At 50.0% G+C, this 14,612-nt stretch overlaps 2 protein-coding genes across 7 annotated transcripts in view; one reads left to right on the forward strand and one right to left on the reverse strand.

The window, feature by feature from the left end:
• LOC116829175 (uncharacterized) overlaps nucleotides 1–1,529 on the reverse strand; it is a 7,349-nt gene extending 5,820 nt beyond the window's left edge. For both annotated transcript variants that reach the window (XM_032787861.2, XM_075071669.1), the window contains exon 1: nucleotides 1,484–1,529. In XM_032787861.2, coding sequence (XP_032643752.1) covers nucleotides 1,484–1,514 — 31 coding nt within the window. In that variant the 5' untranslated portion in view covers nucleotides 1,515–1,529. The remainder of the gene's footprint in view (nucleotides 1–1,483) is intronic.
• LOC116829200 (C-type lectin domain family 2 member B-like) overlaps nucleotides 1–14,612 on the forward strand; it is a 59,507-nt gene that overhangs the window by 37,203 nt on the left and 7,692 nt on the right. The window contains exons 1-3 of one of the 5 annotated variants that reach the window (XM_032787909.2): nucleotides 4,632–4,967; nucleotides 11,976–12,185; nucleotides 14,108–14,218. In XM_032787909.2, the coding sequence (XP_032643800.1) occupies nucleotides 12,152–12,185; nucleotides 14,108–14,218 (145 nt within the window). In that variant the 5' untranslated portion in view covers nucleotides 4,632–4,967; nucleotides 11,976–12,151. Of the gene's footprint in view, nucleotides 1–4,631; nucleotides 4,968–10,180; nucleotides 10,322–11,975; nucleotides 12,186–14,013; nucleotides 14,219–14,612 lie in introns of those variants that run through there. The other 4 variants (XM_032787908.2, XM_075071665.1, XM_075071664.1 and 1 more) reach the window with 4 other exon arrangements.

The raw sequence follows: 14,612 nt of genomic DNA on the forward strand, positions 1-14,612 counted from the left end.
GAGACCCCACCCCCCAAATCTACTCTCTAGCTGTTACCTTGCAATAGGCAGAAGGACCACCCCCTCCACCCATCCCGAGCAGCTTGCTACCCCCAGCAGGAGAATTCCACTCCCACCTCCCTAGTCTGACACTGTCCGAAATAATGACCCCTCCCACCCCCCTGCGCTATGCACCCAGCACTTTGCCCCATCCCCTTCCCCATTCACATCTCCTCGGGGGGGGGCTGTCACTTTCTTGTGCTCCAGCACAAGGCACACCAAGATGGCCAGGAGCTTGCCACCCCTCCCACCCCCACCGGCGCATGCAGCGTGATGGGGGGGGAGATATGTGGGGTCACATCCCTCGCCCCTGATTGCTCAGTCACGTGGTGCAGAGGAATAGCTAAGAGGCCTGGGAGGGGGCTACTGCTTTCCAGGAGGTGGCTACCGGACAGTGGGGGGCGGGGGGTCATGACTCGAGCTTGTGGCCCCAGCGGACACGGGTCATTTATTCCCCTGCTGTGCCCCCCCGCCTCCATCACGCATCCCCCAGCTCACCTGCCACCTGGCCCCACCCTGCAGCCAGCCACAGGGACCCAAGAAAGAACCGCGTCTTCTTCAGTCCCCACATGGTCCAGGTAGCAGCTGCCAAGAGCATCTGTCCCCTCTACGAAAATGACTGAACTTTTCTCAGAAACTTGCGCAGACAGGTCATGACCTTACGTAATGCAACCCCATTGGCTGGCTCTGGGAGCCAAAAGAAGGACAGCGATAATTGCAATAAGAAGGAGGAGTCCAGTGGCACCTTAAAGACTAACAGATTTATTTGGGCACAAGCGGACTCCTTCTTGTTTCTGTGGATACAGACTAACATGGCTAACCCTCTGATAATTGCAATAGGTTGCACAGTAAAACAAACCCAAACGGATCCCCCCCACACGCAGGCTGGAAGAGAAGCAGGCTTTGGAAGTCAGGAGGTTATTCAGAGGGACCCTGGACTAGCTTTAAATAGAGACAGATCATTAGAGCCCTGAGCAGATACAAAAATTTGGATCCGCAGCCTATGATAATTAGCTAGTATCCGACCCTGATCCGCACTCCACGTAGGTATCCGCAGCAGCGCCCTAGAGAGGTGGTAGCGATCTGCACTGATACAAAAATTCGGATCCACCTCTGGTCTGCAAGATAGTTAACCACACAACCACATCCACGGATGCGGACATCTGCAGATATAACGAGGATTATCCCTGGATTTGCGGATTATCCGTGGCTTCTCTAAAACTCCTCTCTCCAACAGGGGCCAAGGAGGAGCTGAAACTGACACACATGCTCAAAGGAAACAGCAAAATGAAACAGAGAAATCATGTTGGCGCGAGGGGATAGAGAGCCCTAGCACTCCCAGGGCTGTTTGCTTCTCCTCCCTGAACACAGACCAGCCATTCTAAGGGAGGGAGGGAGACAAGGCCCTCTCACGGCACTGCTACAAAGGAAGTTCACAGCTTACCTGCTTGAAGACTCCCCTTTCTGGGCAGCATCCCCTGCAAATACCCCCGCCCCCAGCCATCACCCCCTCTCTAAGCACGAGCAGCCAGGAGTGCTCTGAACACCCCATAGTCCAAGCCAGGCAGCACAAAAAGTCCCTAGGCAGCTGTATGCCCAAAAGCCCGCAATTTAGCCTGGAGGAAGCCTGGTCATTGGCTGTTATTAGCATACTGTCCCCTGATTGGACATGGGGAAGGGCTGGTCTATCGAGTATCAGAGATCATAGTGTAGCAAACTAATAGTGATCAGCATAATACGCAGGAAACCACAGGATTGGGCGGGGCCCAGCTGGTGACTTATGTATTTACATAGCTGCTGTGTATTCCCTCCCAACCCGATGGTGTAAAACAGCAGTCGCTCTGTTGGAGTCAATGAGTCAGAGCCCCAGGGGAAAACACTACTCTGACCATTAGCCCACACTCCCTGCTGCAAGCCAAGAGTGGACCCACCAGCCAGTAATTGCTCCCCTGCATGCTGCTGTCTGGGAAACAGTTTGTGTAAAACCCGCAGCCAACGGGCGTGTGTCATTCAAGGCAGGACTCTGTAATAACTAGATCATTTGTGGTCATCTAGTCTGCCTGCCTGAATGAGGCAGGTGGGAGAACCACCCCCAGATCTGCCCTGGTCACATTTCGAGGCCACTGGGCATGAGAGAGGGGCCTGGAATTCCCTTCTCCCCAGCTGTAATAAATAAAAAACAAGCCGCCTTGTGGTGCCCAGCTGCACCCACTTGAGGGAAGGGCGAAGCCCTGGTTTTGCTTGATCTCGTCTGCTTTCTTGAGGAGAGGAGTGTGGGCCCCGCATCTGTTTTCTCTCCTTACACTGGAGGTGGTTTTGGGTTATTGCTGTGTGTCCATCTGTACTGCCCTGGGGCCCTAGTATCCCTCCCTCTCGTCTGGTCTGTAAATTCTTATATCACAGCCCATGGGATTATCGGTGTTTGCCTAGAGCAGTGGTTTTCAACCAGGGGTACATGTATCTACCGCTTGGGGTACACAGAGCTCTTTAAGGGGGTACGTCAACTCATCTAGGTATTTGCCTAGTTTTACCACAGGTTGCATAACAAGCACTAGCGAAGTGCAAACTAAAATTTCATGCAGACAATGACTTGTTTAGTGTACTGCACACTGAAATGCAAGTACAATATTTCTATTCCAATCGATTGATTTTATAATTCCCTGGTAAAAATGAGAAAGGCAGCAATTTTTCAGTAATACGGTGCTGTGACACTTTTGTATTTTTATGTCTGATTTTGTAAGCAAGTCATTTTAAGTGAAGTGAAACTTGGGGGTACAGAAGACAAGTCAGACTCCTGAAAGGGGTACAGTAGTCTGGGAAGATTGAGAGCCACTGGCCTAGAGGCCGGTGAGGGTACGTCTACACAGCAAAAAAAAAAAACATGGCTGGCTCCTGCCGGCTGCCTTTGGCTCTCATGGCTCAGGCTGTGGGGCTGTTTCACTGCTGTGTAGACTTCTGGGCTCTGGCTCTGGGACCCTTCCACCTCTAGGGTCCTGGAGTCTGGACTCCAGTCTTAGCCCAGATGTCTACACAGCAACGAAACAGCCCTGCAAGCCTGAGTCAGGTGACACGAGCCAGGGATCGGTGTCTAGTTGCTGTGTAGACATATCCAGAGTTTACTGCAGGCACAATGCTGCCTCTGGCACCAATGGGCCTTTCTGTCTGTCTCAGTATTTATCCTGTGCTCATCCTACCGCCTGCTCCACTGAGTCAGAGTCACCCAGGGTGTTATAAAAAAAAAAGGGTGTTATAAGTGTTAATGTCTCTTTTACCTGCAAAGGGTTACAAGCAGTGAACCTGGAACACCTGACCAGAGGACCAATCAGGAGACAAGAGACTTTTAAATCTTGGTGGAGGGAAGTTTTTGGTTGGTTGTCAGTTGTTCACTCTGAGGGCTCAGAGGGACCAGATGTGCAACCAGGTTTCTCTCCAATCTCTCTGATACAGTCTCTTCTGTTCAATTTAGTAAGTACCAGTTAGAAATGCGGTTTAGTCTTTTGATTGTTTTCTTTATTTGCAAATGTGTATTTTGCTAGAAGGATTGTATCTCTGTTTGCTGCAACTTGTATTTGTGCTGGGGGGAGGATTCTCTGTAGTGTCTATAAGCTGAAAGACTCTGTAACATTTTCCATCTTGATTTTACAGAGATAATTTTTATTTTTTTTTCTTTCTTTAATTAAAAGCTTTTCTTTTTAAGAACCTAATTGTTTTTTTTATTCTTCTGTGAGACCCCAGGGGACGGGGTCTGGACTCACCAGGGAATTGGTGGGAGAAAGGAGAGAATGGGGGGGGGGAAGGTGGAATTCCTCTCTGTTTTTAGATTCAAGGAGTTGAATCACCGTGATCTCCCAGTATAACCCAGGGAGGGGAGGATCTGGGAGGAAGAAAGGAAGGGAATGGTTTATTTCCCTTTGTTTTGAGACCCAAGGAGTTTTGGGTCTTGGGGTCCCCAAGGAAGGGTTTGGGGGCCAGAAAGTGCCCCAAAACACTATATTTTTGGGTGGCGGCAGCGCTACCATTTCTAAGCTAGTAATTAAGCTTAGGGGGTTTCATGCAGGTACCCCATCTTTTGGACACTAAGGTGCAGAGTGGGGAATCATACCTTGACACAGGGAACAGCCAGTCACAGAGAAACATGAGTCACCCATATGTGACTGTGCAGAATATGAGCAGGGGGGAAAATGGGAGACCCTGGTCTAGGGGACACGGGGGATCTGAGGGCACATAGAGCCCCTGGCATGAGGGAGGGAGGGGGCAGTTGCAAGGGGGCGTGTCTGTGCAATAGAGAGGGATGCTGGGGGCGGGGGAATGAGGGATGCCCGGAGGTTTGTTGTGTGGAACTTGGTCGGTCTGGAGGGGAGGGAGTTAACTGGGTGTGAAAAAACACCCCCCTGAGCGCTGCAAGATGCAGTGCTGTAAAGTGTCAGTGTAATCAGGGCGGCAGCGCTGGGAGCGCGGCTCCCAGCGCTGCACGCTACACCCCTTAAGGGATGTGGTTTACAAGCAGCGCTGGGAGAGCTCTCTCCCAGCGCTGTGGCTCTGACTACACTCACACTTCAAAGCGCTGTCTAATGTAGCCATGGAGCTTTGTTGTTTATATCGCAGGATACAGCGGTTGGCTTTTTTTAGGTTTTCTTTCTTCCGTTCCTGGCTCAGCTGACCTGCAGATGGTCATTTGTTTGCATCGCTGCTCCTGCAAAGGCTCCTTTCCCACCAGAGCAAGTGAGTTTGTTGGGGGTGGAGACACCCCGTTTTGCTGGACTGCAATGCGAGAGGTGGTTGCGTCTCTTCTGCTGAGTTCAGGAGCTGAAGTCTGCTTGCTGCGGGGAGGGCACGCTCAGCGACCCGCACTGCAAGGGCTGTTGCTGTTGCATTGAACTGCGGAGCAGGGCGGGGGTGTCTGCAGCCCTGACTGTTGTGTTTTGCAGGTAGGAATTTGGAGCACTCAACATGCTCAGTAACATCTGCGGAAGCCACTGCCCTTCAGCCTGCACTTGGTAGAGGGAAGATTCTGCGGGCTGCTTTTGACAGGGGCTAAAAAGGGGGAAATCGAAGGGAGGGGGTGGCCGGGGTCTGAGCAGGGGGTGGAAATTGACCGGGGGGCAGGGGGGTCAAGCAGCTGGAGGCAGAGTTAGGAGAGGAGTTGAAGAGCAAAATCAGGGATGCAGGGAGAAGGAGCCGGGGTTAAGTCCAGGGCAAGGCACTGGCAGAGGGCAAAACCCTGGCACAATGAGGGCAGAGGGGGTAACAATTACCCCAGTGGGACCGAGACACCAATGTTTGCAAAAAAAAAAATAGGGTGGGGGGAGCAGAGGGATTTTTTTATTTCTCCCCCTTCCCCCCCCCCGCCAGCACCTTTCAGCATCCAGTTCCCAGGACTGGGTTCTTCAAGGCACAGGCATCCCAATGCCTGGTCAATGCAGCTCCTCTTTGATGGAAGCTACTGAGCTGCTGCAGCAGGAGACTTAATACAGTGAAACAGGGCCTGCCCTACATCTTCCCCCGCAGGGGGCTGTACACCCCCTTCCCCAAATTTCCCCAACATGAACTCGCCTACTCTGCCTAGGTATCCAGCAGACTGAGCTGTGCTGCCCGAGTGATCAATTTTGGCTGGTGTCGAGAGTTTCTGTGCTAAACATTTTTATTGTATTATAATTAATTTTTACATAAGAACGACCATATTGGGTCAGACCAATGGTCCATGTAGCCCAGTAGTCTGTCTTCTGACAGTGGCCAATGTCAGGTGCTTCAGAGGGAATTAACAGAACAGGGCAATTATTAAGTGATCCATCCCCTGTTGTCTACTCCCAGCTTCGGGCAAGCAGAGGCTCTCAGAGCATGGTGTTGCATCCCTGCCCATCTTGGCTAATAGCCATCAATGGACATATCCCCCATGAACTGATCTAGTTTTTTTTTCCAATCTTGTTCTAATTTTGGCTTTCGCAACAGCCCCTGGCAAAAAGTTCCACAGGCTGATAGTGTGTTGTGTGAAGAAGAACTTCCATTTGTTTGTTTTAAACGTGCTGCCTATTAATGTCATTGGGTGACCCCTAGTTCTTGCGTTATGTGAGGGAGCTTTTCGCTTTCTCCACACCCATCGAGATTTTATAGACCTCTATCATATCTCTCCCCACTCCCTTAGTAGTCTTTTATCCAAGCTGGAAAGTCCCCCAATCTTTTTAATCTCTCCTCATATGGAAGCTGTTCCATACGCCTAATCATTTCAGTTGCTCTTCTCTGAACCTTTTCCAACTCCAATACATCTTTTTTGAGATAAGGTGACCAGGACTGCACGCAGTATTCAGGATGTGAGCATACCATGGATTTATATAGTAAAAATGGAGGAGCTTGGTTTGCCAGACTGATCAGCAAAGCCAATGCTGACAAACTATGTGAAAAGGCTGCAAAACACCAATCCTCTAGACTGCATCAACATGCGGAAAGCCTTATAAGCCAGTCACTGTCAAAGCCAATTTTAGAAGTACTTAATGAGGCTGATAAGAATGCTGGACACACAACACAGTTTGTGTGACCAAACATGGCTGTCACATCATACTTTCTCTTTCAGCAAGAGATACCAGACACTACAAACTAGAGGCTAGTGTTAAGTGCACTGCCATTTGTTAATCCGGAAGCTGGACACTGGTTCTGGCCAAGACCAGCAAATGCTCGCTATCTTTCTGCAGGAAACTCAACTGACTGGTTAGAAGCATGTGCTGAAACAGACTTTACAGTTGAAAAAGTGAAGAACTCTCACCACATTCGGAGAATGTGCATACGCGGCTGATGAATGCACGGATGCAAATGAGTCTCAAGGATTAAGTCACTGCCTGTGTCATCTTGATATCAGTGGTAGGTCAGTAGATGAATTTCTAGATCTTCAGATTATAGAAGACACATCGGCTGCACCTCTGAAACCCACGTCTTAGAGTTAAATGTTTGTAAATTGAACCCCAAAGAGATAGCTGCTTGTGCAGTTGATGGAGCTGCAAACTTCTCTGGAAGACATAGCGGAGCACAAGCTCTGCTCAGAGAAAAGTGTAACTCTAATCTCTCCAATACATACAGCAGAGACCATCTACTCCAACTAGTAAAAGCTGCAGAATCTTCAAAAGGCATTTAAAAAGCTACACATTTAATATCTTCATTATACTCTTTTTCAGCAAGAGTCCGAAAGGACTGAACATCTCAGAAAACATAGACGATACATTGAGACAGAAGTTCAAAGTAGTCCATTCTGGGAAAATCCACTGGCTTTTTCATGAGGGATCCTTGGCTGTTGTCTTCAAATGACTGCAACCATTTTTATTGGCTTTGCAAAGTATCTACTGAGATGGGACAGATCTAAGTAGTGGGGCTCGTGAATTACCGTCTCTGCTAAGTTCAGAGAAGACTATTGCCATTCTCTCTCTTGTAAGTCTACTGTTGAAACCACTTGGGTCATTACACAATGCCATCCAGGCATCTGCTACAACAGTAGTAGATCTCTGCCCAGCACTGGAAGCTGCACTTGGATCAATCAGAGAGAGATCCATTGAAAACGTACTGAAAGAAGCAAAGACTTCAGTTCAGAAGTTGACTAATTAGGGCACTTATATTAACTCCTTAAATGAAGAAGACAAGAAGTGTGTGTTAAGACAGCTGAAAAAGTGAAGTACACTGACTTGATTCTTACAGCTCTACAACAACAGCTTTTGGGTTCCATCAGCCTCTACATAGCTTTTACAGATGCCTGTCTTACAAAACGCCGGTAGTGGTGAGGCACTACCAGCAATGGGGCTGCCATGTGATCAGGACAGAATAGAGAAGTTGAACACAGAGTGGAATATCCTATGATGAACAAATGTGGATTTGATTTCAACTTCTTCTTTATCATCACTAATGGGTCAATCCAATTTTTGTGCTATGTTTCCTGGAATGAAAGAAGTAGGAATTCATCTCTTTCTGCCATCAGTCACAACTGCTACAGTTGAATGTCCTTTTTCCTCATTGACTAGAATTTTGTGTTTTGAAAGAAGTCGCCTTCTGCCTAATCATGAGCGTATCATGAGGGACTGGAAGTACCGGACACATGAGAAGCCACCAAAAATGAATGCCCTGCATTTGAGAAGTTCATTAACAGAGTTGTGCAAAATTACAACAAAAACCAAGAAGGATGTAGACATGATGCTTCACAGGAGGCTTGGTATACCCAACTTTAATTTGTGTGCTGATTTAAAAACATGAGTTAAATCTAATAAAATGGTTGTGAAACATTTTTCAGGGTTTACTATGGTGCCATACAGCCCATCTTTGCCCTAACAGTCTCCATCGGTCCTCCTTTTGTATTTTGAACACACGCACACCCCCAATCTCAATTTCCGTGGAAAAACACTGCAGTGAAATATTTGTTCTGTGTGATACTGGTTTATATCCCATTCTGTCAGCTGCAGGATTCAGCATCTGTTATCCTCCCAATGTAAATAGCAGGGTAGGTTTGTTTATTCTGCTAGGCTGCTTCACTGGCTCATTTGTTCGCGGGAGAAGCCTGAACCTCTAAAGAGCTATTCATCTCCCCCAAAACCCCACTTCAGCTTTTCAGTAGAACTCTTTGCCGTCTCACTAAGGTTTGTCTGAGTTCGAGATTCTCAGTAGGAACAGTTCTAATCATCCTGCGTCATGTTTTATAGAGATCATGGGCATTTTACCAGCTGCAGGCTCAGTTACATCTCTAAAGCTTGAGCAGTGGTGGGGAGGAGGAGAAGGTGGTGCATCTTCAAGCAGTGGTGGTAGAAGTGGTGTTTGTGCTGGGGGACGCCCGGGGAAGCCCTTGGCCACCAGGAGAACTGGGGAGTGAGTGTTTAGGGGAGGGAAAGGACTTTTTGGCCCTCTTCTCACCTCTACCACCACTAAGGCCTCTGTGTAATGGCTGCCATATTTTGACCCTGTAATATAATAGACAGAAACTCCTCCTGCCAGGAAAAAAGTCAGGTGAGCATAGATGGCCCTTAGTCAGGGCAATAGGAAATCCAGAATACTTCTCTCTCCTTTCTACCCAGTGAATGGAATATAGCTGCATGGAGACAAACCCATCGGGCTCATCTAGGGTGACCAGATGTCCCAATTTTATAGGGACAGTCCAGATATTTGGGGCTTTTTCTTACATAGGTGCCTATTACCCACCCCCACCCGCATCCTGACTTTTTCGCACTTGCGCTCTGGTCAGCCTAGGCTCATCTGTACCCTACAGATTTCAAGTATCAGAGGGGTAGCCGTGTTAGTCTGGATCTGTAAAAGCAGCAGAGAATCCTGTGGCACCTTATAGACTGACTGTGAATGGCTTGCCAAATACAGAACCAGTTTCTCCTCCCTTGGTTTTCACACCTCTACTGCTAGAACAGGGCCCCATCCTCTCTGATTGAACTAACCTCGTTATCTCTAGCTTGCTTGCTAGCATATATATACCTACCCCTGGAAATTTCCACTACCTGCGTCTGACGAAGTGGGTATTCACCCACGAAAGCTCACGCTCCAAAACGTCTGTTAGTCTATAAGGTGCCACAGGATTCTCTGCTACAGATTTCAAGATCTCTTTCTGAACACGCCTTTTCATCTCTAATGAGATATTACCCCAGGGGCTTGCAGGAATCTACAAAACCTTTTGTCAGTCAAGGCAACAGGACAAGTGTGCATTGCTGCCTGGGCCTGGCTGCTGCTCTGATGAACTGTAATGGTCAGAGATTGCACCAGCACAAAAGTATCCTGAAGGTGAACCCTAAGGAAATTAAGAGTTTAAATTATCCTCCACATGTCCTGTGTCCCACTAATATGAATCCAGGCAGAGTCATTTGGAAGCTGGACACTTTATGCTTCCATCCCGCACCATTGTCAAGTTTTAGCAAATTAGGACAAGTCAGCACATAACAACCCCTATGTATCAGTAACTGCTAATGGTAACAATTCACTACCTCTCCCTGCTACAGGTAGCACACTCCTACAGAGAGCAGCTGGGGGGAGGAGGGGGGAGTGGGCCTGTGTTCCAGGCATTATATGATCCTACTACACTTTGTTATAGTGGGAAAACTGCTTGTCACTGCCCGCATGATTGTTTCCCTCTAGGGATTGTCTCCACGTGGAATAACTACTCTGGAATGACTAGCTACTCCATGTGCGAATGCTTGGCCGTCACATTCGAGAATCTACTTTCAAGGGAAGGCAAGCCCTTCCTCCCTGCACCTCGCTCCCAAGGAAGCCACTCCTGGGCTCACTTTACTGTTTTCTTCCTTGCCTCTCCTCTATACAGGTAGCTGTGGAGGGGGTGCTCTCCCCTTGCAGTCAGGGTCAGCATGGCACTAGGAGGCGTTGTGCTGCAAGGAGTGGGGTAGGGGGTTCAGCAGGGGGTGCTCTGCCTTGGCAGTCAGTGTTGGCCCCAATGCCCTAGTGCAGCGCTAGGGGGTGCTGTGCGGTAGGGAGCTGGGTAGGGGGCTCAGCAGGGGGTGTTTACTCCTGGGGGTGTGGAACAGGTGCCCATGGGGTGGAAGGGACTTTCCCTGCTGCGTTCTGGTGTGCACCTTTTCTTGGCCGGAGCTGCCTGCAGAGCAGATTCCATCTTGGCCACAAAGATGCCACAGCTAAGTTAAATTGACTTTCAAAATTTATCTAGTTATGCTGAGACAAATACCTAATGCAGGTGACTGGGGGGAGGGGGGACAGGGGGCCTCTCCCCCCACACTTTTAAAAGTGGGAGGGCTATACTGACCCACTTACCGGCTGTAAGGGCGAGTGACAGGGGGAGAGGCAGAGAGGAGCAAGTGGCGGGGTGGGGTTTCGGGGAAGGGGCGGTGTGAGAATGGGGCCTTGGGGGAAGGGGTGGGGCCTTATGAGATGGGGTGGTGCAAGGGTGGGGCTGTGGGGGAAAGGATGGAGTCTTGGGGTAAGGGGCAGTGTGAAGGCAGGGGCTCAGGGAGAAGGGGTGGCGTGGGGGCGGAGCCTTGCACAGGGGGCAGGGCCAATGTTCAGGTGCCTGGGGCGGGGGGAGGGTGCGCATTTAATGTGCTTCTGCTGCTCCTGGTAGAGGCCCTAAAATGGTTTGTCTCCCTTCAGTGGGTTTTGTTTGAATTCCAGATTAAACCAGTTGAAGAGCATCTACATTAGGGATTTCCACTAGTATAATCAGAAGATCAGTGTTAAAACGGATTTAGTTACGCTGCTACAACTTCTCTAATATCGACAAGCCCCTAGATTAGGAATACAGCATATTCCACTTCTTAGGAAGCCCCCGGTTGATGACTGAGAGTTGCCATTATCTGACGCTGGCTGAGAAGCAGAAGGTTGTGGGGCTGTAGGCAGGAAAGGAATCGGTAGGACGTGATTCCCTGCCTCCAGCCCCACGAATGGTGGTGCTGGGAGTCTGTGGGGTGCAGGGTTTGTTTGTTTGTTTGTTTGTTTTAAAGCTCTCAATAGTGCAAGCCTCTTGCCAATAGCCAGAGCAGTTATCTTTATAGTCAACTGAGCGGTATCAGTTCCAGGCAAAATGTTTCTATTAACTGTAAGTTGCGGTGTGTTATTAAGCAGCATCTACGGTAAATGGAATCTCTGGCTGCTTGTGGTTTCCTTTTCTGTGTCACCTGCCTGAAGAGGAGAGGGGTATTCTGGCTACCCTGGTTCCCCGCATGGGAACTAGCTTCCTTGAAATCCCCCTTTAGTTGCATGTGGACAGGAGCAGTTCTCTTCTTGTAGTGGGTGAACCATGTATAATTACTGTCTATCCATTTTAGTTTCTGAATCCCTTTGGAGTCCAGTGCCGGGGAGGAGATCCAGGATTCTGAGGCAATATGCGGCTGTTCGTTACACTGCTAATGCCTCTGGATGTGCTGGTAGGGCTGGGGAAGGAATTGGGTGCAGAGAAACCCAGCTAACCCTTGAAAATTGGGACTATTTCTGTTTCTTGATTTCAGTTCGGTCCAGTAGCTGCCAAAGGCAAAGGATCTGGTGCTGGGATCTCTGAAGTTGATTGCTTCCTCCAAATTGGACCCAATTGCAGCTAGAGAGGAACTGGTCAGAACCCAGTGCCTGTACCGCAGCGTTTGTCTGTCTTGGTGAGAGAGGAGAGGTGACAAAAGGTGTGGGTCCCATGGATTCGGAGCTGTCACTCAATGGAAGACAAGGTAACTGACGCTTGACTGAATAGGAACAGCCTGAAGGCTACGTCTATATGTAGGGTGTCCAGGTGCCTGGTTTTTGACTGGAAAGTCCAGTTGAAAAGGGGACCTAACAGTGTCCGGTCAGATCTACTGACCGGACACACAAAGTCTGGTTATTGCTGGTGGAGGAAGTATCGGGTCATTACCTGTGCCAGCCCCTACTCAGTCGGCGTCACATCCTACCTGCGTTGGGCGGCTGCAGCTCTCAGCCCCAACTCTGCAGGCAAGTTCCTCCCGACCCGGGCAGGGGAGAGAGGGGAAGAGCAGTGAGCAATGGGGTGGGGAGGAAGAAGAGCAAATTGGGGTGGGACCTCAGGGGGGCAGGGGCGGGGCTTTGGGGGAAGAGGCGGGGCAGGGATGGGCCCTTGGGAGAAAAGGAGGGGCAGGGGAGGTTCCCAGCACTCCTGCTGGAGTGTCTGTTTTTCAAGTATTACAAAGTTGGCAACCCTACCAATACTGCCAGTTGGCATCAAGAGTACCAGGTCACAAGCTCCTACATGCAGGCCCCGCAGTTCGTACGCGCAGCTGCTGTTTTCCAAACACAGACATGAGATGATGGTTGTGTGGCGGAAGCACTCGCATTTTGTGGGCTGGTGTAACCCAGCTCTGCTGGGTGTGATGCTCTATTGCCCTCTCGTGGCACCTAGACCACCTAGAGATTAATGAGTCTGCTTCAGCCTTAGCTAAGAGGCAGGTGGCTTTTAGCTCAGGCAGCAGACGCTCGTACTCAGTGGTCCCAGGTTCAATCCCAGTGGCTGACAGACTGTGTTACACTTGGCTAGTGTTCCTATGACTGACTGGGTTTGTTCTTTCTGTCTCTGCTTTATGCTAAGGACAAGTGAGTCAAGTTTGCCATCGCTGCACCTGTTTCACCCAGAATCCCACCGTGGGCATTGTTGAGACCAGCTGTGAGCGGGGTGGGGGGACTGGATAGCTTGTTTATGCAAACACAAGTTTGTGTAGACCTGCAGTAAATGCACACCTGCTCCTGTGGCTTCATCCGCTGGGCCTTCTGAAATGCTTCTGTCTGGAATATTTTGACGTTGGTCAAGCATTCAATTCTGTGATTGAAGGGATTTCAAAGAAACCATTAACTGCTGCCCAAAACAGTTTTCACTGAACGGACACAGTCAGTTATTCCAACAGTACAACAGCATCCTCCATCCAGGGGTCTGCACACCCCTTACAAACAGCCAGAATTAATCCTGACCACCCACATTGAGGGTCCTATGGGTGTGGGAGAAGGGGAGGAAAATGATCTTTATTTTGCTGCGCTTTTGGTGCCTTAGTTCCATCCAGCCAAAATAACAAACTTTAGAAATAGTCAGATGAGGAGCCTTAGGGAAGCTAAAAGGAAACGGGGCAGAAGGACAGTCTTGTGGCTAACGCACTAGACCCACAATCATAAGCTCATGTATTCATGCCTCCGCCTCTGACTTACTGTGATCCAGGGCAAGCTGCCTCTCTCTCTGCCTCAGTTTCCCTATCTGAGAAATGGTGACAACAATACCGCCTAGAGGGTGTGCAAATCACTTCGTGGTGGCAGAGGGCCGCAGGCATTGGAGGGGAAGGGGCTGTGGAAGCGCAAAGTCAGTGACACCTAAGGATTAGCCAGAGCTTTCCTGCTGCTGTACGTAAACCTGGTTCCTTGTATTAAATGTTGAAGTACAGACCTTTGTGTGTCAGACTGCGAGGGGCTCCATACCAGGAGCACGTCCTCATCTCTCCAGCAGCATCAATACTTTACCATCTGTTCTCCACCTGGGAAGCCAGTTGTCGTGGCAATAGGCCGGCTAATGACAAGACAATGCTGGTGGTGCTGAATCCATCTGGTGCCACCGCCGCGGGCAGCCTAAGGGACCTGAATGGGGTTTGTTCTCTTTCAGGTGTTCTGCCTAACGGCAAACTCCAGAGAGCTGTCGGGTGGAAAGCGCCGCTGACCGTCGGCGTGGTGGTCCTAGTCTTGATTGTTGCTGTTGCTCTGATACTTTTGCACGGTGAGTTGTCAGCCTTTGCTGCCTCGCATTGGGTGGGAGGCATGTGGGGGTCACATATCCCCCCCCAGTTTCCACCAGGGTGGGAGTTGGGCTGAGCACAGCTGAGGGGGACATGCCTGGGACAGGCACCAGCAGCAAGTACTCCTGCCTGAGTCCCACAAGGTGGCGCCCCAGAGCAGGGAAGCGAGACTGGCCTGGGGGGGGTGCTGAGTGGGGACTCGCATCCCTCCCTCACCAGCCAGAAGCTGCTGTTAGAGCACATCTGGCCTGGCCTGCCTGGAGCTAAGGGAGACCGTTGGGAGTAATGGGGGGGAAGATAGTGGGGTCTGGGGTATGCACAGGGGAGCCCAGGGAAGCAGCGGGGCAGGATCATCTGTGGGGGTCTGGGGGAGGC

The sequence above is a fragment of the Chelonoidis abingdonii genome, chromosome 12 (genome assembly GCF_003597395.2).
Source record: "Chelonoidis abingdonii isolate Lonesome George chromosome 12, CheloAbing_2.0, whole genome shotgun sequence".
In the NCBI taxonomy this organism is placed as follows: domain Eukaryota; kingdom Metazoa; phylum Chordata; order Testudines; family Testudinidae; genus Chelonoidis; species Chelonoidis abingdonii.